General features: G+C 38.6%; 1 protein-coding gene across 1 annotated transcript in view; it reads left to right on the top strand.

Annotated features, from left to right (window-relative positions):
* Positions 1–24,900, top strand: part of LOC138043174 (diacylglycerol kinase zeta-like) — a 47,418-nt gene that overhangs the window by 12,328 nt on the left and 10,190 nt on the right. The window contains exons 8-34 of the mRNA XM_068889317.1: positions 302–334; positions 1,187–1,225; positions 3,923–4,039; positions 5,324–5,389; positions 8,373–8,390; positions 8,754–8,825; positions 10,995–11,077; positions 11,648–11,708; positions 12,075–12,188; positions 12,276–12,346; positions 13,060–13,126; positions 13,781–13,840; positions 14,549–14,627; positions 15,038–15,093; positions 15,808–15,870; positions 16,427–16,500; positions 17,037–17,082; positions 17,372–17,437; positions 17,654–17,750; positions 18,288–18,361; positions 18,742–18,773; positions 19,373–19,473; positions 19,895–19,989; positions 20,617–20,653; positions 22,084–22,124; positions 22,928–23,001; positions 24,548–24,766. Of these exons, the coding sequence (XP_068745418.1) occupies positions 302–334; positions 1,187–1,225; positions 3,923–4,039; positions 5,324–5,389; positions 8,373–8,390; positions 8,754–8,825; positions 10,995–11,077; positions 11,648–11,708; positions 12,075–12,188; positions 12,276–12,346; positions 13,060–13,126; positions 13,781–13,840; positions 14,549–14,627; positions 15,038–15,093; positions 15,808–15,870; positions 16,427–16,500; positions 17,037–17,082; positions 17,372–17,437; positions 17,654–17,750; positions 18,288–18,361; positions 18,742–18,773; positions 19,373–19,473; positions 19,895–19,989; positions 20,617–20,653; positions 22,084–22,124; positions 22,928–23,001; positions 24,548–24,766 (1,955 nt within the window). The remainder of the gene's footprint in view (positions 1–301; positions 335–1,186; positions 1,226–3,922; positions 4,040–5,323; positions 5,390–8,372; positions 8,391–8,753; positions 8,826–10,994; positions 11,078–11,647; positions 11,709–12,074; positions 12,189–12,275; positions 12,347–13,059; positions 13,127–13,780; positions 13,841–14,548; positions 14,628–15,037; positions 15,094–15,807; positions 15,871–16,426; positions 16,501–17,036; positions 17,083–17,371; positions 17,438–17,653; positions 17,751–18,287; positions 18,362–18,741; positions 18,774–19,372; positions 19,474–19,894; positions 19,990–20,616; positions 20,654–22,083; positions 22,125–22,927; positions 23,002–24,547; positions 24,767–24,900) is intronic.

Genomic DNA, 24,900 nt, shown 5'->3' on the forward strand with positions numbered 1-24,900 from the left:
AAAAACATTTCAACGCGAAATCATCTTCACTTACAGTGGCAAAACGACTACTGGCAGCCATTTTGTCCGTTGAGGTGATTATCGGCTGATAATCCGAGATAGCGAGCCAATGAGAGCGCACGATTTTGTATAATCACCTGTGTATTTATACTAAATTAAATTACAATTTCCTTTGTGTGGGGCAATGGGAACAATTTTTTTCTTTAGAATGATTAGTCAATACACACTGAAGGTCTCTCTGCTAATTTATTATAACAGTTATTGCTTTTTAGCAGTAGTAATTGGGTTGTTTTTTCAACAGTCTTTCCAGCACAAGCTATCCTTTCAGAACAAGGTGTGTTTCATTTGGATTATTGGTCACCATTAGTTTGTGGTCATGTACATTATTTTACTCGTGATTTACTGCTTTTAGGTACATGTGTGTAAGAATTTAATAACTAAACTTTTACCTAACTGAGTTATGTTGTGGTTTCTGCATCATTGTTTAACCCCTTGACTCTTAAACCGCCCCCAATTGAGGAGTAAAATCATCTGGCGTTAGACAGAGTAAAATCTCACTCCCAGGAGTCAATGGGTTAATGAAGTAAGTTTTTAGAAGGGGCATACATGAGCTGCAAAACAATTCAAGTTCTTGAAATTATCAAGAATCAACTTTGGGGTTTCTAAGATATTTTGGTCATAGTTTTTTTTCTTTAAAGTGATTAATTTCAGGGGAAGGTAATTCACATTGGAAAACACATAGTCCTCCCCCTTTCCCCCTTCTTTTATTAGGTGGGGGGAGGGGGTAAGGAGGGAGGGCACGGATGGGTGCCAATGCAGTGTAATATGGTACCTGCAGAGGTACTTTTTAGCAGTATTTTTCTTTCATGTAGGTTTGTAAATCGATTTATCCAGATGTACTGCAAGTTTACATCTACATAATGTTTTGAAATTGTTATTGTGGCAGTAGTAGTTTTGGAAGAATTTTGCACCTTAATAAATGCTTTCTTATCTCTAACATTTTATTCGGGTGGTAATAAAATGTAATTCAAAGTGCTGTATTGCTAATCCAGCAGTGGAAAGTATCCTTATAATAACCATCATTTTTTTAAACCTAGTTTGAAAAGAAAATTAATTACGTATGTGCACTGTACATGTACTTTGTGCAGCTAGCCTTTGTTGTGGACATTTATTCTTTCTTCATCAGGACTTTATTGCAATCAGCTGTTCATGGTGCAAAGCTGCAGTAAGTGGAATGTTTTATTTAAGTATTTGTGTTCAATATTGTGTGAATTGCCATTGCCTTCAGTAAAATGAAAGGTAATTGTGAAGAACAGCTCACGTCCACCAACTGTCAGTCAACTGTTGGCCAACTGACTGGGGGCTGACTGTTGGCCCACAGTCGGCCAACAGTTGGCCAAGAGTCGGCCAACTGTTGGCTGGCAGTTGACCGACTATTAGCCCACAGTCGGCCAACAAACAGCCGACAGTTTTGGTCAAAATTGTTGGCCGACAGTCGACCATTTGTCGGCCGTTTGTTGACCGACTGTTGGGAAAATGTTGGTGACCTGTTGGTGAAGTGTCTGCAAGTTGTCTGCAACGACATTTCGTAATTATTGCGCTACTTATGACCAAAACCGCATTTGAAAGTTACACTGTGCACTGTATGGGAAACAGTAATGTCTAAAGTGCTGCGATAAATGGAAGACCTATCATAAGCACTACCAGGAAGAGCAAAAATATAGAACGATAGTGAAGGTCAACCGGTGTAGACATACATGACATACTAAAACATCCCAGCTCGCAATGGATTATAGGGCGATTCAAAAAGGAAAATGTGCTAAAGTCGCTTCTCGTTTTCGTTTAGTAAGTAAAGATAAGTTATTTGCTGGATTTTTTTCTCCTTGTCGACTGCTGGTAACCTGTCAGTAATGTTCTCGTTTGATTTATGTCGGTAATCTGTTGGTAACCTGTTGGTAATCTGTTGGTAACCTGTCGGTAATCTGTTGGTAGCCTGTCCATTATCTGTTGGCCAACAGTCGACCGTCAATCGACCGACAGTCGGTGGATGTGAGCTGTTCTTCACAATTACCAAATGAAATGCAGAGAATGAACGTGAACATGGACGTGTTATTTAATGAGGTGACATTAAATATGAAAGGTGACCAAGATGCGAAGTGGCAACTGCTAACCTTTTTGTTTCAAAGGAATGAAGGTGAAAGCAAGTTGCAACTTATCCAGATCTTTTAGTCACAAAAGTTCGGTCGCAAATGCAACTGTATTGGTTGCAATTTCAAGCCCTGTATAAGGAATGATTTTTTTAGTGGCATACTGACATGGTATTGTTATTCTATAACTCATGTACAGTAAATTGTTTTTGGACGAGAACAATAATGCTATGAAACCCTGGGGATACATTTATGTGTTCTGTAACTATCTGATTGTAATCAAGTTTCACTTGCAAAGATAACAATTATGTTAGTACATTGCACATGTATTATGATCTCTGTTGAATTAGTTTACAGTTGGTCTAAAGTATGAATTTTTTATCCTCAGTTCAGGTCTCTGAGGCCTTCTGGGTCAGAGATTAAAAAACAACAACATGCACTTCGACCAGTTTTCAACTATAAGGCTTCTGCTTTAAGCTTAAAATTTGGCCAGCAGAATTATTAAATTTTGTGGAACTCAACAAAAGGAGACTTGACATTTTTAATGATAACAGTTAAATAGTGTGGTATGTTCACAGGCTCCCCAAGCTGAAAATACGTGGTGTATGCAACAGTTTGTGTATATAGAGAATTGTATGGGAAAATCATCGATCGTAAAAAAATTGTGTAAAAAACTATCTCGTTTGAAATAAAGTTTTCCTACCTCAAATGTGTGACCAACTTGTCTCTTTTGGCGAGTTTCGAGCCATTCTGACGCCGTTTAGTGAAGTCATCCGGAAGGCCGTTGCTGAAATAATGGGAAGGCCGGTAACTCCATCCATCGCTGGCCAGACCTCACTCCACAAATCGTTTTCTCCTCAACAGGAAAAGTCCCGAATCGCAATAAAAACAACAGTTCCATAAAGCCCAATAAATTCCACTCCAAATATGTGTGTTTCGGCGGCCGAAAGACTCGTGAAGAACGAAAACTTTGCCTTAAAATTCACCTCTTCGGCTTTCCTAAGAGGCTTGTGACCGGGTAGTCAACAACGGAAACTCGCACGATGGTTTCAGCCTCAACTTTGATTGGTCCATTTGAATTTGACCGCGCGCTGGCAACACGACTGTTGTTGACTTGTGAGTACTGGGCAGTCAACAACGGTCGTGTTGCCAGCGCACGGTCAAATTCAAATGGAGCAATCAGAGTTGAGGCTGAAACCATCTTGCGAGTTTCCGTTGTTGACTATCCGGTCACAAGCCTCTCAGGAAAGCCGAAGAGGTGAATTTTAAGGCAAAGTTTTCGTTCTTCACGAGTCTTTCGGCCGCCGAAACACACGTATTTGGAGTGAAATTTATTGGGCTTTATGGAACTGTTGTTTTTATTGCGATTCGGGACTTTTCCTGTTGAGGAGAAAACGATTTGTGGAGTGAGGTCTGGCCAGCGATGGATGGAGTCACTGGCCTTCCCATTATTTCAGCAACGGCCTTCCGGATGACTTCACTAAACTGCGTCAGAATGGCTCGAAACTCGCCAAAAGAGACAAGTTGGTCACACATTTGAGGTAGGAAAACTTTATTTCAAATGAGATAGTTATTTACACAATTTTTTTACGATCGATGATTTTCCCATACAATTCTCTATATACACAAACTGTTGCATACACCACGTATTTTCAGCTTGGGGAGCCTGTGGTATGTTTCAAAAATATTTTCACAACCTTGTTAGTGATAAAATAATTATTATTTGTTTAATTAATAGTAATCTTCTGTCACTCACAAGCTTTACCAATTTTCAGTATCACAGCAAAGTGGAGTGTTTCAAGATGACCAAAATAGATGAGATGTGTGATTTAGGTGTTCATGCCAATCAGATTGTTCCTCCATCATGGGTGGTTAAACTTCCACCAAAAAGAGTAAGTGCTTTCTTTTCTTTTCTTTTTTATTTCTCTTTGTAATACAGGATGATGAACTTGATTATGCTCAAAGGCTTTATTTGTTTTTACAATCAAGTGATCAGTTTCCTGGTCACTGATTTTAAAAGGAGCTGAAGTTAGCCATGTTTTGACACAACCTAACTGTTTTTCTCATGTAAGTGCCTGCTACAATCCAGGTGAAAAAGTTATTTTGGGATACCTATAATTATATAAACAATATAGAAAGTATTATTTTCCTGAAGTTGTTTTTGACTAGGAATGTCAACAAGAATGAGTTGCTGTGTGTCCTGAACATGATACCTCACCCGCCCACCACGTAATGCTAAGAGGCTCTGTTCCCTTGGCAACTGTAAATACCATAAGGGGTCAAGGGAGGTGTAGAATGACATGACAGGGTGTTGTCATTTGAGAAGTTATTGCGATAATTTTAGCCAAGGTTGCAGTTGGTCCGAGAACCACATGATTTGGGAAAGAAGACTTCTGTGGAGTTGTCTACGATACATTATCGTAAAGAAATAATTGCCAGCCTGTCTGCCATTTATAGCAGATAACTTTAAGATGTAAGATCTGTTTTGGATACTGTAGAACAGATGACCCAAAAACACAGACCTCCAGTCCATGGACTACCCAAATGGACTACCCCAAAAATACTATTTCAAGTGAGTACTATTGGTCGTAAGCAGTATTACAACAATTAGTGCTAAGCCTAGACATCCATTTTAAACAGCGTTGGTCAACAGTATTTAAATCTAAGCACCCATTTTAAAAAGGTTAGTTTTCAATAATTGTTGTGATGGCCGATTACTTCGTGTACATGTAAGTAAAGTGAAACTGGTGCAACAATTATTATTGAAAGTTAACCTTTTTAAAATGGGTGCTTAGACTTAAATACTGTTGACCAAAGCTGTATTAAAATGGGTGTTTAGGCTTAGCACTAATTGTGACGCTGCTTACAACCAATAGTACTCACTTGAAATAGTATTTTTAGGGTAGTCCGTTTGGGTAGTCCGTCGGGGTAGTCCATGGACGGGGATCAGTGTTTTCAGGTCACCCCTGTAGGACTATGTTTGTTTTAGTTATTTTAATCAGGAGAGGGCAAAACTTAACCTCTCAGAGCTACATGTAAATAGATCCTTATTCTATGAATTTCTGGTTCGAGGAGAGCACTCTCATCACATTGCCACCCTTCTTCTACATATACCTTACCCTTTTATTGTTTGAGTTGTTGGTCAGTAGGTGTTAATGTTCAGTTAATTCCCATAGGCAAGAGGAACATCTTTTAAGAGGAATAGCCTAAAAAAGAAATCAATCAAGAGAAAATCCACAAAGGTTTGTCATGAAGTCTAAATGGAATTGCAAGTCTAAATGGAACTGGTTTACAGTAAAACCGGTTGTTCATTTGCACGCCACTTTGCAAGTTTGTGATGCAATGTTGGTGTTTTGATTGGCAGTTTGCTCTGAGGAAGTTGCGAGGTCAAATTTCAACTTGCTGTCAGCTGTTTACGTTCCCATACAGAGTCAGGTATTTGGACCCGTTCAAAACAACCTTGATCTCTAGTTTTACAATATAAATCTACGCCATAATACATGTAACTCTACATGTACATTGGGTGGGATTTGCGAGGCTGAGCAAAAATTAATCTTAAATGACTAATCCACAATGTATTGTTGGTGTGATTGCCGTAAATGTCCATAAGATAAGCCGTAGATTAGCCACACCCCGAATTTAGAAGCGCAGATTTTGGAAAAAAATGTAATACAATAAAGTTTGAAGTTGCAGTAACGTTATATTGCTATAAACCAACAAGGTCTCACCATAAAGTTGAAATTCCTTCGATATTGAAACAAAACAAACGAATGCTTAGTAGCCAAGCTTTAAATGTGGGGGGAGTCTGGGCCAGGGCCAGGGCCTGGGTTATCATGACCACGTCTATAAAAGATGTACACGCAATAGGCGAAAAAATTCATGCAGAACAGGAGCTTGATAATGCAGTCGACAAATTTCATATTTTCATTAGTCTTCCATATTTTTGAAACTGTTTTTGTACTGTAATCCTATGTCTCTTAAAACTTCCCCGGTAGAACTCTGGTGAAACATCTCCCCCTCCGCTCAACCATCAGTGACCACACACCATTTCCAAATGGTGAAAAGTTCTCCATACACATTCTTCTCAAGCCGCGGTTTGTTTCTTTTATATGTTCCCACAGCCTCGCTCACATCAACAATGAGACGTCTCAAATCGGGGTGCTCCAAATGGGCATGTGAGCAAGTCGAAATTCAAATGTGATTGATCATGTTTTTTGGGGTGCAAACAGTTTAGTGATTTTGGTGGTATTGCAAGTTCTGTGAAAACTGTTCGTATTGTCTGAAATATGCCTTCGTCGACCTAAAACAAAACTCACAAGAATTAAATTCAGGACTGTAAGGGGGTTAAAATATCAATGAATGTAACAACACGATTTCTTAGCATTAAGCGCAACTGGTTTTCCGTGAAAACTCCGTGGTGAAAGTCGATACAGCAACATCTCCATTCGCCATTGCTGTATTTCATGCGTAAACGTTCTTCCAGAAATTAATCATTTCAAATTCAGGGCCTTCCAAAATATTAAGGTTATCAATTCCAAACCGACTTTGGAGAAGGTTCGCAATGTAACTACAGTTTGAGGCATACCATTGGACTTCAACTGTGCATATGTTGGGAAATGTGAACCCTCAACTTGTTCGGAGCAAAGAGCCAATCAACAACGCAACATTGTGTGACAATATTGCAAAATGGCGTGCAAGTGAACAACCTGTTTCACTGTTACACACTAATACATTTACTGTTGGTGACTTGAAGCACACAAAAAAATTGATTACTCTGAGCTTTTGGGATCTCACAGAAGCTATGCATTTTTACATCTACCTGAGTGTGCTTCTACTTCAAGCTACTCCTGATTTTGCATGGTCCAGGTAACTACTGAAATTTTACTGAAATGTCATTATTGTGGTGAACTTTAGGTATTTTTTTGTATTATATTGAATGGGACATTTGACCTGTGTTTATTTATGATAAAAATAATATTCTCTACGTAAATCCCATAATATACCTTGTTTCCCCCCCAAAATTCTACATAGGCATTGTTTTCGATTTTCTCTTGGGACATCTTCATGTCCCAGGAGAAATTGCAGACAATAATTATGGAAACATTTTCTGGGGTAAACAAGGTGTATTATGTGATTTGAGAAAATAGTGAATTATTATAAACTGTAATGACGAATGTCATTTGCTGGAGATTTTTTTCAAGACTTATAAAGGTGTGAATAGTGGTGGAAAACAACTCCAACAGGCTTAATTGAGGACAGTGCCACCTAATAAAGACATTTTTCCCCTGGGGTGGTGTAAACATGCATTTTTCGGAGATAATCAGGTTTGATTTTTGAAAGAGTGGACACTTTCTTTGCTTAAACAAAGACATGAGTTTTTTCACAGTTCTTATTGGTATAAACATTTACTAAGAGTTACAAAGCAATTTGATTTTAAAACGATTTTAAAAGTTAATTTTTTTTTTCAATGTTTTGTGGATTGATTTTTGCAATTTTGCTACTCTTCTTCCCCATGAATAAAGAAATCTGCACCTGTTTTCGTGTTGCACTCTGGGATATTCACTATGATGCCAAGTACACAAAGAAGGAAATTTTTTCACCTTTTGAGTGGTCTTTTTTCACCTTTTTTCGGTCTTGGTGGGAGCCGATCGTGCAGAACAAAACAATTATGCTCGCCTCATGCTTCATGTTAATTTTTTGAACAATAATAATTATTGCCCTGAAAGTATTGATCCCAGCTGCTGTGTGGTTGTCTTCGAAGAATTTACTACACTTAGTTTTTTGCAGTTTCAATGATAAATACATGTAGCTCAGTCTGTTTCATTGTTGAGTAGTGGACTTAATAAAGATGGCTCCATTGAAATATTTTGTTCTGAACAGTCCACTTTCTCGCTCCGATTGATCATTGTTGCTAGTTTTTTTGGTCTTTTGCTACAAGGTACATTTGTTTTTCACTGGAACCAAATACATGTAAATCTAGCAAGGTATTTTGATGAAAAAAATATGAAAAATAATTTAACTTGAAAAATATAAAGTCAGCGCATGACAAAATGATTGCGTTATGCACAGAACACATGCAATAACAATAGGTGGCACCGTTCTTAAAGTGAATTCCTTTAGTTATGTGTTTTACACTATTGAAAACTCTGTATGTGTTATAACACATATAATATTTTTTGGCTGGAATGATTTTGAGCTCACTACACATCTTGTCTTCCTTCCTAGGAAAAGAAAGCATTTGTAGTGAGTATTGCTTTTCTTTGCTTGTTCACTTTGCTTTAACACGTTTCTGGTAAAGATAATTTTACTGACAAGGGAATCCTATTTTGGGAAATTTTAATGCATGTTGGTGATTTCAAAGTGGCTTTCAAACTAAGCTACTGTAATAATTTGTGACAAATGCTGCATTTCAGTTCTTTACCATAGGGATATTCTATTTGGTCACCTAACTTCCTTGAGACCCAAATGTCCTAGATTTTCATTTTCTGTGATCTTCAATCATTTTGACAAGATGTGACCAATAATAAACCCAGTGTGTAGTGGTTGTCTTGTCCAGTGACCTGCCTTTAGTGAAACATATTAGTAACTTGCTTTTTAAATTTTTAGATCAAGCCTTCTGGTTCAGCTCAACGCAAGCCTCTACTTGTATTCATCAATCCGAAGAGTGGCGGTAATCAAGTAAGTTCTTCTTATTATTAAACATTGAATTTTATTTACTGTATAAACAACACTTTAAGACATCGTGGAATATCTAAATATTTTACAACGAGCAAGAAAAAAAGAGTTCTGACAATCTGGTTACTTTTAATGTACAGTTCAAATAGTTCAAATATCACCCATAAAATAGTTCAATGAGACACTGACAATGCATGACTCCATTTCCGAATATGACGTTACGTAATTAGAATTGTAGACATAAATATTAAACTTTTATTCTTCACTAACTATTAACAATGGATTTCACATTTGACAGGTGCTTTGCAAAGTTCGCTATAAATTCTCAAAGTTTGCTTTGAATTTGGGAATTTCATTACGTAACTGTCAATCAAATGCCAGACTTTGAAACGAACTTGGGAATTTCACGTCAAACTTTGTGGGAATGTGGTGAAGAAATTTCACCATAATTTACTCTCATTTGTTGTTTTGAAACAAGTGCCTTCACCGTGCAAGGAAAGGCAATTCCAAGTTTTGTTCAGCAGAAAATAATTATTGAAAGAAGGACCTTCTCAAATACCGGTAGGACAGGAACTGAGACTTCTGAAACAAACCATTTCCAAAATTGTTGATATTTTCATTCCCAGAGGGAATATCGAAGACAACAAATGGAGAAATATCACTCGGTCAGCGCGAGCAAAATGATGTGAATATTTAAATGGAGTGTTGTAAAACTACCAATCCCAGCATTTACAGCAGTGAAATCCAAAACAAACTGGTAGAGAATAACGTTTGGAACAGTGTTTCCCTGAAAATGTCCTGTGTGTGCATCGATCAGCCACAGCTTTTAAACACAAGATCTTGGTTTCTATTCTTTCAAGAGAAGCAGCGTTATTCCACAGGACTCACTGACTCTTGAAAGTGAAAGTATACTTTTCCATTATTTAGCAGCTTGGTGGACAACACATTTTTGTGATGAGTGTCCAGTGTTTATTCCCACGACGTTCGGCGCGAAATTCCCAATTTGACGGTTACGTAAGGAAATTCCCAAGTTCAAAGCGACCTTTTGAAATTTACAACTAACTTTGCAAATCGCCTGTCAAAAGTTTTGTGAAATCCACTATAAGTACTCTATGTGACTCAGCCCAGTCAAAATGTGCCGTCAGCTGGCTATTTAGCCGCCTACAACGCAATATCTGCCGCTTACTTCGAATTCAAACTTTGTCAGACTTGTATTCAGGATGAGGTTGTTCGAGTTGTTGTTAATCACTACGTTTCGACTGCATGCTGCTAGCCTTCATCCTTTCTCAGGCTATCAGGTCTCTTCTACACTTCCAGTTCAAATTGTAACTAAAAAATACACCACGTAAACCCTAGCCGCACATGATCGCTTCTGCAGGAACGCGCTCGTTGCGTGGGAAAGTGCATGAGCCGAATGGATTGTCAGCGGTCATGGTTCTTGCAGGTACAAACAAGATGGGGTCCAAACGATCTCTTGACGTTGGCATAGGGACTCCGCAAATGTCTAAATTTTTTCACATGGTATCAAGTATGTAGCCCTTGAAACCCATAGCTTTGCATTGAGATTATGTGTAGCTCAAATGATCTGAGGCGTTCAGTTTAACCGACTGTCTAATATATTATGAGGCAACTTTCAGCAACTGAGTTTCTCACTTTCACAGTTGAGAAGTACTTGCTTGTACTATAGTTATCCTTTTTTCCAATAATGCTTCTGGCAGAATAATTATAACTTTAATTTGAAAACTGAAGGTCGTGTGGCCTCTGCTGCCTATTACTATAGCCAGCTTGCCTATTGCTCAAAAGATGTTTGACTGCATGGGCTGATGACTACATGTATGTCACATGTTCTCTTCCATTCTTGTGGCAAATTTATATATAGGTTATTAAATTGAATGAAGTTGGACTGTGGAAGCTTAGGGACCAAAATAATGCAAAAATAATGTCAAGTAGAATTAATAATATTTCTTTTATATTTTTGAATTAACTTTACAAGCTCTCTTGGCTTGTGTAAAATCACTTTTAAAACAAGGTTAGTGAGGCACATAATCACAAAGACAAATTGTTATTTATTATGTACTGTATTACTTGTACATTGTGGCTTCAATTTTTGCATCAATGTTGGCTGTTGTTTTAGCTTTTACATGTATGCTGAATAGTTCTCCTTGTTTACAGGGTGCAAAAATCATGCGCAAATTCCAGTGGCTGCTTAATCCAAGACAAGTCTTTGATCTTTCTGATGGTGGTCCCAAGTTGGGGTAGGTAATTTCATAATCATTCAGTATGTTCTCCCTACAGGGAGTATGTACTTGGAAGGTCTTGTATTGCAAAGATGTACTCTCTACCCTTAGTAAAGTGCACAAGTATTCGTGAAAATGAAACAACATCTTTAATCTCTGATACTTGTTTGCTTGCTTGTAGTTTTTGTTGTTCCACAAATTTACTGTTAAATACTAGGAAAGGTAAATGCAGTGTGGGTTATGTCGGGCATAAACCTTGAACAGGGCATAGCAAGGTTATAATGTTATTATATGATAGTTAAATTATTATTACTTTCAAAGGTTTGCATTTTTTTCGTTTCAATTTCAAATGTAAACGGTTAATTCTTGTTCATATATGTCTTTTCCCATGTAATTATTTATGGTCCTCCCAGTTTGGAAAGTGTGAGTTCAAAACAAGTGATTTTTTTTTTTGGTTCCTCAAGTTTGACTTTATGAACATTCTTCCTGTTACAATGTAGGCGTTATGTTATTTTAAAAAGTGTTTTCTTTTTTCTTTTTTTTTACTACTAATTATTTTTTATTTTAATCCTTTACTTTTTGATTTAGTCTTGAATTGTACAGAAAAGTTCCCAATCTCAGAATACTGGCTTGTGGAGGAGATGGAACTGTGAGTATGGCCATGCAAGCTCCTCCTTTTTCTTTCCCAGAAGTTAACAAAACGTTATTGTTTTTATGCTTTGTTGCACTATTAGTCTGTAAGAAGAAGAAAAAAAAAAGTCTGGGGATGAAGATGAGCATGCAAGTTTAATAAGCCAGAAACGTTGTTGCACTAGCCCAAGGCTATTGGATAGCCTTTTTGTCACGCCCTGTTTATAGTCTTCAGGTCATCTTCGTGGTACAATGGGTCTTTATATCACAGAGAGAAAGCTCAGTAGATGGCAATGTTCAACTTAACAATAAAGGTGTTAAACTGGCACTGTTATTGTAGTAATCAAACTTTCTCTTTGTCATTTGTTTCTGACTACGTTTGCAGGTTGGTTGGGTCCTCTCTGAACTTGACAAACATAAAATAACACCTCCACCCCCTGTGGCAGTTCTACCTTTGGGAACAGGCAATGACATGTCAAGGGTTCTTAACTGGGGAGGGGTAAGTATCAATAGTTCTTAATTTATTTGCACAGTACTGTTTGTTTACATGAACATTAACTTATTTTGTAGCTGTTTTTCGTTGTAGGGTTATACGGAGGAGCCATTGTCAAGAATTCTCATGCACATTGATGAGGGAAGTGTTGTACAGTTAGACAGGTAAGTTTTGAATCATAGACACCAACCCTTTTGGGGACACTTAGATTGATTAAATAATGGCTTATACTGGTTGAAATGAAATGCCATTAAATGTGAGGGAGTTTTTGAGTGGTTGCAGTCAGTTTTTTGTGGCGCAGTAGTGTGTTATGAATGTACTCTAGCACCAAAGGGTAGACAGGACTTGCAAGTCACAGCATAGAGCGTACGTGTACCCTCTGCATGTAGTGTGGTGTTCACACTTGCACATCACTACACGTAATTCATTTGTTTATCTTACAGGTAACTCATTGCTCTATCCTATACTTATTGCATGGTTCTCAAAATCCTTGAAAAAAGCAGCTCATCAAGAACTGAACAATTTAAAGTCTTTGAATTTTGCCCCAATACTCCGCAATTTAATGTTGTTGAGAACAGCTTGAAAAAAAAAGTGAATTGAATTATTTATTTTGTTTGACCCTTCTGGTTTCTCTGTTGAAAACGAATGCCAGTTTTGATATTTTCATGGGTGTTTTAGGCTCCATTGTGAAATACCCAATGCATTTGAACTTCTTACATTTTTAAATTATTGTGTGGAAAATCTAATACCACTGAAAACATGTTAACATTCGTTAAAAGACCTACCTTAGTCTTTTATGTGTGAAGGACAGTATTGGTCACTCTCTTCTTCTGAAATAAAAGTAATGTCATTACTCTATTACTTGTCCCTTTTCCAGATGGAATCTTGAAGTTTCTCTCAATGACGCAGGGGAAATTGATCCCTCTGATGAAACAGTTGATGAGGTGACTGTTGAACTTAAATAAAAATATGTTATTCACCAGCTGGAAGGTCCGTTTTGGGACAATGAAAGCAACGACTATTCTACCCTTATAGTTATATCATTACAAGAGATAATTTACATTAAATAGAATTAAATATATAAAAGGGTATTGGCCTCCTAACATAACTGAAAAGTGAAAGACCTGGGAAGCTGGCCAATTATGGTAAAGCCTCTTATATAAGCTTAAGTTATACGGAATAAGTTGCAGTCTTTTGGAATGGTTTTCGAGCTGGCTTTTTGGGCTTTGTCAAAGGGTTGTGTTAGAGGCTAGTTCTTCCAATTGGCTTCCCGTAGTCTCAGGGGTGCCACAAGGATCTATTCTTGGGCCTTTCTTATTTTTGCTTTATATAAATGACCTCTCTTAGTCTAGTGTGGTCTTCGCAGAGTCAACCCTCGCCTTGTTTGCAGGTGACTCCAATTGTTTCAGAAAAATAAGCACTTTAGAAGATGGCTTGAATTTCCAGCATTAACACTTGTTAAGATCTGCATTTCCTGCATAATCATAAACCAGGGCAGCAATATCTTTGAATTAGTAGGCACCGACCTTAATAACATGTAACTCTTTCCCCAATGAATTTGTAAATTTTATGAATGTTTGCCTTGTTTTCACTGATAGGGCTCTGGGATTGTCTCGCCTGTTGTGAAACAACAGTCAAACTCTGAACCAAAAATGCAGGTAAAACGTAAACTATATATGCAATCTGCTTGCCGAGATATCTGGATAAAATGAGGGAGGGGCCGGTTTGATTTCAAGGGTAGGATACATGTAAAAAATTAACACTTGGTTTTGGTTCAAAAGGCAGTGCACCTTAATTATTTAATTATACAAAAAAAAAAAAAAACAATTTTCGCTTAACACAATGTGGCTCTGTTCTCTTCCAATGCAATGAAGTCATCCAGTTTGAGTGCAAAATACTTTGAATGCAAAATACGCAACTATTTTTCTTAACGAAAGAAGAAAATTATCTGCGCGTTGTTCGTCCAAAATATGCCTCCTTGTTTTTTATCTTCGCCAATGACTGCTGCTCTTGCATAGGCAGACACAGTCAGGCAATCAAGCTCCTTCCTTTTGCACCAAAAAAACGTGCTGATGAAGCACTGTTAATTCCCTCCCCCACCCCCCCCCCCCAAAAAAAAAAAAAAAGAAAAGAAAAAAGAAAAAAAAGAACATTCCATTTGTGATGTCAGGAGACATGTCGGTAGCCAAAAAAAAAATCTAAAGGAGAACCTTGTCTCACTCCTTTGTCAGTGCGTCCAACCATAATGTGAACGTACACTGTATGGGCTCCTAAATGGAATTTGCACTAACAATCTTTCCAAAATGACGAAATGTTTCTCAGCCACGAGTTTTTCTAGTGTGTGTGAAATCCATTTTATTTTGCAGCTTCCACTGAATGTCATGAATAATTACTTCAGTCTTGGATTTGATGCTGAAGTTTGTTTAGAATTTCATGAATCTAGAGGTTTGTAGGATCATCGTCTTGACCATCCTTTAAGTTTTAGTTTAATTGTGTTTACTTGTTAACGATTTTGGCAGATATTGGCTTTGTGGAAGTTACCACACCAACTTCTTGGTTTTATTCGTAGGTAACTCATCGTTAATGTTTAATTGGACTTCGAGAACTGAAATGATGTAGTAATGGAGATGCGTAGAGTGAATGTGTCTTCCCAAGGGCACGTAGCAGTGCTTCAAGTTCTCATGTATTAGTTCCAAACACAAAATCTAGAGGTGTGAGGTGATTCCTTCTTGAGCCAAAATACTCGCTCCATCACACGCTGTGTCCTTCATTTTTCTGCATCAACCCAGAGACACCAACTAATAACATTATTATTCACTTGTCACTTGATGTTGTTGTTTCATTGTTCCTTTCAGAGGCAAATCCAGATAAATTCAACAATAGAATAAAGAATTTAATATTTTATGGAAAGGTGAGTCAAAGTAGTTTGAAAAACTCTGTTTGGTTAATGATGTTTTAGTTGAGGGCAAAAATTATATCTTAACGTCATGCTGAAACGCCAGAAAATGGCATTAGTTTTATAATTCCAATCACTAACTACCAACCCATGATGTTAGACGATACTTATTCTCAAATGAAGCAGCGCCGCACAGTCCCAGATTTAAGCCCGGATGCTTTTCGGGCTTCTTTTGCTACTGGTTAATGTTGCTAGCAACAGTGAGGAGTAAATCACGCCGTAAGTTCAGAATAATTACGTCTTTCTTACATAATTTCACAATCCTTTATTCACCTGGTTCGAGATACAGTGTAGACTGGCAATTGACAGGCTCTCAGATGTCTTGATAGCGCATATGGGAGATCAGGCAATAGGCAAACGCACTGTCGTGGGTTCGAGTCTCACTCATACCTGGCTTTTTGTAGGACCAGCAGTTGCATTGGAGCTATGACTTAGTGACTTATCCACCTTATCTGGTGCCAGAGACTCTGACCATGCATGTATCGAATGCAACTAAAAACCATTCAAGACATGCTAAATGGCAAACAAACCCAGAGCAAACTAACGCCAAACCACTTACTTCTTTTCTGTCAGTTGCATTGCCTTTAACTGAGTGAATTTGTAAACGTTTTGCTTGTCAAGTTAGTTCAAATAAGAGTCTGTTTTAATACCGATGTCATTTCTTTGCAGGCTAGCAGTGCTACTTTCCTACAAAGAAAAGCGCTTTATTTTTATTTATCCACAACTTTACAGGTGAAGTCTTTTTCCCTGAAGGTGGGAGATATTGTTGTTTTGCTTAATTCAGTTTCACATCTGGCTTGATTTCTTGCATGCTTATGTTGTTTTAATTCTTGTGTGTCGTGCTGGAGACTCGTGAAAGCCATGTTATCACTTGATGAGCGATATGATCTCACATACAATAGGTCTCTTGTTCCAATCCCTATTAAGTTTTTTTGTTCGTCATTACCCAAGGTACGTTTCTTTACGGAATGAATTGCGAATAAATTTATTGGAGCAGTCTTCCGTTGAGCGACTGGGTTTAGGAGGCCATATATCCAACGAATGTCATGGTCATATTTTTACGCTCAGTGATTGGCTTGGAAAATCTTGCGTCACTCCCGCATTCATTGAGAGACCAAAACAAAAAAAAAAAACAGCTATAAGCTTTTTTCCTCAAGGTTAGCGCTGTTTGGACTTACATAGTCCATCAGAAATGAACGACGTAATAACCTCCAGGACAAAACAAGAACACAGCACACGCGAATTCTTGAATTTGTAATTTACAAATATGTTTTACCATTTCTTGCAGTGTGATGGGGTTGATCTCACGGAAAAACTTCGAGAGACCAAACCTGTGTGTCTGTTATTTGTAAATATTCCTTCGTAAGTACCGTCAAAATTGTTTGAAATTCTTTGCTACCCAGTATGGTCATCACCTAGAGGAATGAATCCTTTTTATATCTGACTTTGTGCTGTTAACTAAAGTATGTAATTATTTCAGGGGTTATGGCTCTGAAAGGCGAAAGCTTGGATTTTAACTTTTATTTTTACAGTAGTTAAGTGCCTCATTTGAACTTCAACATTAGTGTCGAAGACGCTACTTAAGGAAAACAAACAACGATTATTGAAGTATTATTTTACCTTCATTACTTTAAATATGTTTGGGTTGACGTTAGAATCACCTTTCAGTTTGTTCACCATGTACGAAAATTAGGCAGCGCACCAATGGTGTCACTCTTGCCCCCAGGGTTTTCTTGTTCTCGGGATTTCGAGTTGTGTTCACTGTATGTGTGTATGTAAAGGGATTTAGTTTGCACAATTTTCATGTGGAAACGTATAGAACACTGTAAAACGCTGGTAGGGTTCATAGTCTGGTCAAAGTAGTATTTTCTCGTGATCACTGTTTTATTGATTCACAGATATAGTGCTGGTACATCACCCTGGGGCCATCCGGGAAAAGACAGTGTAAGAATTTTTGTCATGTGTTTAATTATCGGTTCCTTTTTTGATAATTTTCTATGAATGCCTTGCCTGTCAACCACCCTGTATCCTTCTCCCCGCAAACCGTTTTCTTTCAAATGAAAAACTGAGCAACATGATTTATAGTTGACTCTGAGATTTACTGGGTCATTCTCTTGCGCACGTCTTCCTTTTAAAAGTTTTTGTTTTTACCTACCGAAGTTTTACTTCACATGCACTTGTTCTTTTGTTCTTGATAAGTTGATCTTTCAGGGATATTTGCGTTTTCTTTCAGGATTTTCAGCCTCAAAGACTTGACGATGGTTATATGGAGGTGATAGCCCTGACAACAGGAACTTTAGTGAGTCGAAGTTGATCTCAGTTTTTCAGTTGGTAACACTTAGATACACATAGGGTTTCAAAGTGGCCGTTTGGACATCTATTGGACTATTCTTGCTTCGTAGTGCTACACTCATTTTATCCTGTCTCCGTTTGCTGAAGGCTGATCTCGCCGCATTTTGTGATTTTGATAGATCGAAAAGAAAGTATTAAGTAAAATAGTTTTGTTCCTTTTCAGGCCACAACCCGTGTTGGAGGGCATGGTGAAAGGCTAGCGCAGTGCAAAGAAGCTGTCTTGGTCACCAGCAAGTCATTAGCGATGCAGGTTGACGGAGGTACTGTCGGTTTAGAATAGGCGACACACGTAGTTAGTGGTATATACTCGATAGCTGGAGCGTGAAGCAAGTTACGTTACTGTTTGCCACAGACAGACACTGCGTGGGACTTAAGCAATGACGAGCACACACCTGCTTTGGCGAGAACGACGGAAAAAAATAAGTTTAATGACTAAAACAGTGGCTCTACACTCCTGGATTTGCTTTCGGTGTCCCGGATTCGAATCGCGAGGGGCGACTTTCATCGCGTTATGTTTGACTTAAACGATTTCTTTCAGTGCTCGTGGTTTTTAAGGGCGCGCATTTTGTTATTCCTGCGCAAAATGAAAAACAGTACATCTCAACAAGTTGCCCATATCGCCATCTCTCCACAGCCTACACGAGTCGGTGACTCATTTCCGATGACCTTTTATCGTAGCAGATGTACAGTAGCAGTTCCAACTTTAGAGAGGAAAAAGGGCCCCAGTAGGAAGAGACAGGCAAGCTTTAAAGTAATACCAGTTTTCTTAAACATAATTTTGGTTTAAATTGTTTCAGAACCCTGTAGGATGTATCCATCCCAGATACGAATTTCTCGGCGAAACCAGGCTAACATGTTGCAAAAAGTCAAGGTTTGTGAATCATAAGATATGATCAGTTTAAGACTATTATCACTTTGGTATATTGTATGTTTACTGATCTGCTTCTTATTAATTATATCTCTTAAACGTCTGGAATCCCCCTTGTCAAGAAATATGAGATAGGTGTATCACATCTCTTGTCCAGTTCATTTCACAGTCTGTTGTAGATGAAGTTCGTTTGCATACCTTCCTTTTGGAGGGATGTAAATTCGTATTAAGGGTAACGGCTGGCTTTGGCTTTTGGCAAACCATAAAAATTTTCTTGTTCTAGCTTAAAGATACAAAATTAGCTTCACTTAAGCAAGTTACATTGAGTTTTGACAAAACGCTTGAATTTCTCTTCTGTGATACAAACGTTTTTGTCTTTACAGAGGAGAACGATAGGAGCAAACTCCACAACCGGGTAAGCAAAGTGACTTTTTCTCTGCACAATCAAATCTCCCGTAAGCTAGTGGTCACCCTTGGAACTGAGCTGCTGTCAACGAACTGCAAAAAAGGGATCGCATAGACGTTCAATAGACTTTTTTTGCGCCATTGCAAACTAAATGAGGCAAACCAAACAGCAGGTGCAAGACAGTGAAAGGATTTCGATGGCGCACAACTTGTGTCATGTTTTGGATATCCCCTAAACTATTTGTGCCAAAGGCACTTAATTTTTCATATTATGTTTCTCCGGCTGTAACTGTTTCTTGTTAGTCCAGGGAAGTTTTACGACGAATCCGTGGAAAGGTAAAACACGAGTACACCCTTTCTGCTCATCCCATATGATACCTTATCTATAAAGTGAGAAATTCTCGGACTTCTATATTACCTTGTATTAAATTAAAGTTTTCTTTTAACTTACTTGACATCGGCGTCTTCTATTTTATTCACGTCTTCAATTAACCAGTAGCATGGATTGTTGTAATATTTTACAATTGCGTTTTGCTTGATCTCTTGGGTTCAGGAGTCTTCCCCTTGTTCAGAAACCATTGTAATTAACACACCTTTGTTCTCTTCTAGACCTGTTACTTGCCCTGAACCATTAAAGTTGCAGATCTACAGTGTTGGATTTAGAGAATATGACAAGCATTGTTACGATTTGTCGCAACTCAGAGAAGCATGTAAGTATAGGCAATCGCGCGCTGTGATTTGCACACTTCCAAGTTGACTTTCCTTCGGCTGTCTCGAATTTAATTTAAAACACTACTACTCAGTTTACATCGATACTCGCAAAGTCTTGCTACATGTGACTGTGAGTTGGTCAGAGTTAACATTAGTGGGGGTTACATGTAACTAAAAAGATGTCTAGAGTGGTTTCGGAAATCACTGTCAGAGGTCTGTTTAAACCTTGAAATAATGGTAGCTCTGGAATGGCTTTGTACGCCACCCATAATCGTTGCTTTAATCTGTTACCAACCATACTTACTTGTTTGGTCACCGACAATTTGCCATGACTGTTAATTATCTTGCTCGACTGTCTAACTTTAAATGTAATCCAATTTGATTTAAGCAAATGAAATCTTTCTTTTTCAATTTACACAGCCAGACTTATCGCAACGACAACAATCGAGCCCGACTCCGACTTGGAGCAGGTGAGGGCCTGGGTCGAGCGGTTCAGAGAGGACGAGGAGGACGAGGTATGAAAGTTGTGATCTGTGTTTTTTTCTCTTCCTTTGTCTGTGTATAGTTCCTAAATTGGTCTTTTCATAAAAGAATGAAATGGTGCCTGAAGATTACTTCGAACAGGCAGATGGAAACTCAAGGAGAACTTAATGACCCACTTGCTCAAGGGGTTCCTTCACTTGTCTGGGTCTATTAATTAGTTATTTATTTAAAAAATACGGAAAAATACTGTATTTTTTGTCCCTAGACATCCTTTGAATCCTTCATTTGATTGAGTGGGTGCTTGCTTGTTGTTGGAGCACTCGCCTTCCACTTCTTCTATTATAAGTTCGATTCCCGGACCGGGCGTCATATATGGTCAAGTTTGTGGAATAGTCTTTTCCTATTTTCATGAAAGAGCCAACCTTTCAATTTGTGTAAGGTTATTTAATCTACGGCTTTCCCAATTGAAAGAGCTCTTGTGCTCGAAAATATGAGCTTCCATTCTTCAATCGTGTGATTATTATTTTTCGACTGTGCATGTCGGGTCTTCGATACTTCACTTTCAATCTGTGGATTTCATGCTGGTCCTGTGTAGAAAGTTACTGTTTGTCGTGGTTCAGTTTGCACTGTAATTGCGTCTTTTGTTTGGGCCTATTTAGAAAGCGCCCCTGTCAGATGATTGGTGCTTTTTGGACAGTAAGTATATTTTGATCCTTATCTGTGGTTTAATTCGCTTTTTCACCGTGGTACGTATGTCTTATATTGTCAAATGAGTTTTATCAAGAGTCCCCATCAGGGTCCGAAAAACTGCCTATTTTTAAACCTATTTTCGCGAGAAATTTTACCCCATTCAAACCCTTTGGGAATACATCATTTTGTTCCAGGTATGTCCCTATCATTAAATGTGAATGCTACATTATAATGCAAATACAATACACAAAGAATCTTACCCTGCGAGCAGAGACCCTTCGATCTTCCAAGATAAATCGGGAAGAGGAAGGGACCTCTGCCAACCGATTCGAATTTCGTTGGCGAGCTTGAGTTAAAAATCCAAATGAGTTCGGGTGTTAGTCACGCGTGACCAGCAATCGCAAAACCACAAAACCGAAAGAAACAGTCGGGATATTTTCGAACTATTCTGGCAAACGCACGACAACAAAGGAATCATTTTCTTAGTTCATACTTTTTATAGTGCCATTTCATTTTCTATTGAACAATTTATAGGTTTCTGGCAGACTAGATACAAAGGAAATACTCATGGGAATTTAGACTGCTAAAAAAAGTTAAATCCCGGGGAGATATAAATTGGGTTAGTCGATTTGGTCTTTTGTTTACTTTCCCGCAAAACTTGGTTTAAAAAAAGACACTTTTCTGACGCTGATGGGGACAAACATGATACCAGATTCTTAATCTAGGGTAATGGACTCAACACATTGTTTGTGACTTGAAGAAATAAAACAACATTTTGAAATTTTTTACAAGACATGTTTCGACATAAAGTAGCGGACATACTTCTGAAAGCACCCGACGTGACATTTTTAGCCTAAGGCCCGAGCTGCCTAGGGTTTTTAAAATTTATCAAAATCTGTAGGCCAGTTTATCCGAAACATCAGTTTTTTTGAAACATTTCTAAATTTTTTTTCAACAGCGGAATTTTTTTTTAAATTTCAAAGACAAACGTTTTAAATTGATATAAACTAACATGCAAAACAATGAAAACATTTGCAGTCCGGAAGCAGAGATATATACGAGTAAAGTTGCAAAATCAGGAAAACTGATTCGAGTCTGTGCGCGAATGAAGGTACATGCCAAATTTTCGTGGTTTTTTCTGAATAGGAGATGTCTGTTTATATTCCATATATATAAGAATTAGAAGAAAGGTGAGAGAAATCAGCGGTATTTGTTTCCGGGGACCCATTTTGAATCGTGAGCCGACGCGAGCAACTTTTAGAATTGCGTGTGTGGCTTACGCACGCGTGCGCAGCTGGAAACCCTTTCGAGCCTCCTTAAACCATCAGCTTTTGTAAGCCTTGATCTTAGGTAATTTCTTTCAAACAGCTAAGAAGCTGTTCGTTAAAAATGTGAGAACATCCTATTTGAAAGTCTTCATTCTTGTTTTCTCATAGCCACTTACCCTGACCGAGTTTATCGCGTGGACGTAGCTCAGGTATGCTGTTGTGTTCTTAATAATATACACGAAAAAAATTCAGCGCGTTGGTTGGCTTAGAGCACGTCAATTAATCCCAAACAGAGTGCAGAAAAGTGAAGTAGTGCAGAAAGTTGAAATTTTTTGCATTGATAGTCAATCAAATGCGAGCACTGGATGGGGCAACTCATGGCGCAGTTTTTGCGTGATTGACCATCTGGAATTTTTTCACGTATATTGTTAATCACCCTGCGAGCAGAGCCTCTCTAAAAGTCAGTAGAGGGCGAGCAAGAGAGGCTCTGCAGAAATCGTGTCAAGTCTTTTCAGTAAGTCGCTGCAGCCCAAGTTTCTGGGCTAGTCACTCCGGTCAAACCTGTTTAGGCAGCGCGCGCATCATATTTTTGACAAGGCGAAGGCCAAAATCGAGCCTTCAGTACGAAAATCAATATAGCGTCTAGGAGTGCGATCGAGACTTGGCCGTGGATTGAAACTGTCTGCAATAGCAAGCAAGGACTTGCGCATACTCAACAAGGACTTAACACGATTTCTGCAGAGTCCTTTCTTTCTCGTCGAGTATAGAAAGGCTCTGCTAGCAGGGTGATTATTAATAAGTAATCACAAGATTTTTCTCGTGCAATTCGAAATATATAAGCACTTGTAATTTTTTTCAGAGACTACAAATTGCACTCGCCCGAATTTTGTACGTCTTTGAAAAACATTTAGTCGTGTGTATTTATTCCAAATCGCACTAGAAATTATGCGATTACCTACACTAATCTTCCGCAATCGCATGTCATGTTATTTTGTCTATCCTTTTTCTTCAGGAGAAAATCTACAATGTGGTGGATATTCTAGAAGATGGGATCTTTATTGTCGACCTAAAAGACGACAAGCTAAAGTAAGGAACCATTTGCGATGTATTTTTTCGATGTTAATCTTTACTTAGAGACAATCCCGTGTGCTGCAAAACATAATTCAAACCCATTCATGATTGCCTTTGCTAGCTCGGTTGATCTACAACTGTGATTCGTTAGAGCTTGACCGTTTAAATAGGTTTATTTGACAAGTTTCCTGTTTTATTGCGAAAACAAAACGTGAAAGACAAAACTAATTAAACAACTAAAAAGCCAAATTATTTTAAGGTTTTTCTTGCTGTTTCGCTATTTGACTTCCCGAGACTAGATCTGCGTCTGCAATCCTGGAGAAAATTGTTTAGACATTGTGAACTTCCTCATCCACATGTAAAAAAACTTTAGTTGCATCACGCAGACCTCAAAATTCCGTCTCCACCAAACCCTCCCCGCCCCAAGACAATGTTGAGACGCGGCTGGGTAATTGGTCCTGAACAAGATTGCCTTGGGTGGGGCGGGGTTGGGTGCGGGAGGGGACATTGTTGTCGTTTTATTTATGGTCGGTTTTCTTCAGGATTGTAGCGTCCATTTGGGGTGAAGGGGGTAGGTCGTCAAAAGTGACCGGTTATCGGATACTGCCGTGTAAAGCCATCATCATCAGTCCTTTTTGCGCCATGGGACGCATAAGGCCGTGCAAAGCCAGGGGCAGAGGTTGATTGGGTGCTTCTCTCGTAAGTCTTACCAGCCTTCTCAGGGTTGAAAGGAACTGCTCGTGGTGTGCTGAAGCATTAGGAATCTGCACATTTGGTCTGGCTTTGTACCCTCTTGCTCGACTATTTGCCCAAGTTTCCATTCGAATGTCTCAACCAGTCAACCCCAAGCAAAACACATCATTCATGTCGCAACTCTACATAGGCGTCACAAAGTGTTCCCTTAAATCCAAGCTGTTCGATTGCAGTTTGGGTTAGGATTGCATTTACTGTGAAACTTTGTGACAGTTACACGAAACTGCTTGACTCGCAGTATGCAGGCGTGTTGAATGATTCTCCAAAATTATTGCATTTGAGTTTTGATTGGTCCATTTGATTGTCCTGGCTCTGGTGATGATCACTGTTTTCTTTCTAAGGTGGTACAACACCTAACTGAAATCTCGTTAATTAACCCAATGACCCCTGGGTGCGAGACTTGACAGATATTACGCTGTCTAACGTCAGACAGAATTTACTCTGTCAACTGGGGGCTTCCAAAGGCGTTTGAGTCAAAAACTACATCCCCTCCATTAGTAAGTGTTTACGGTTCATTGTTTCATCGATTGCTTATTTATTTTACTATATTTAACAGGGTTCAGTGTTCGACTGAACATAATGAAACTTGTGTGTAACATCTTACTTATATTCGTAAAAAACACAACAAAAGGTTCGTAGCTTATGATTTCCTTGTAGGCCGTTTGTGACTAGCTTTGCGGCTTTCATCCACTCAACCCATTGCAATCTTTGAATGTAAACGTGAGCTTTACTGGTGTTTTGTGTGGCGTTCACGCAGTAAAATCGCAGACCTGTGACTGATTGTATTCGCGTTACGCCTTTCTTGTAGAACACAACCAAACAACACGTGCGGCGGTAAAGGTCCTGTTCAGCTCAAGAGACCGCTTTCTGTTCCTGGATATGCTCTTTCCAGGCCATCATTACTGAATGGCAACCGCTCAGCGATTACCTTACCTCCACCCTCTCGGCAAAATACTTCTGTTGGATCCAGTCCTCCGGAGAGCGTGGAAGATATTGTAGAAAGTGCCAATATGACGCCCTTTGCCAGGTAAACGATCAATCTTTGGGTTTTGTTGGTGGTCATGTCCTCGAGTCGTCTCAAACATTCAAGGTTATGCTTCGCTAAAAACTAACCCCAGCGATCCTTTTTCGCTAACGCGAAACGAAGGTATCTGTTAGCCT

Source organism: Montipora capricornis, chromosome 3 (assembly GCF_036669925.1).
Source record: "Montipora capricornis isolate CH-2021 chromosome 3, ASM3666992v2, whole genome shotgun sequence".
In the NCBI taxonomy this organism is placed as follows: domain Eukaryota; kingdom Metazoa; phylum Cnidaria; class Anthozoa; order Scleractinia; family Acroporidae; genus Montipora; species Montipora capricornis.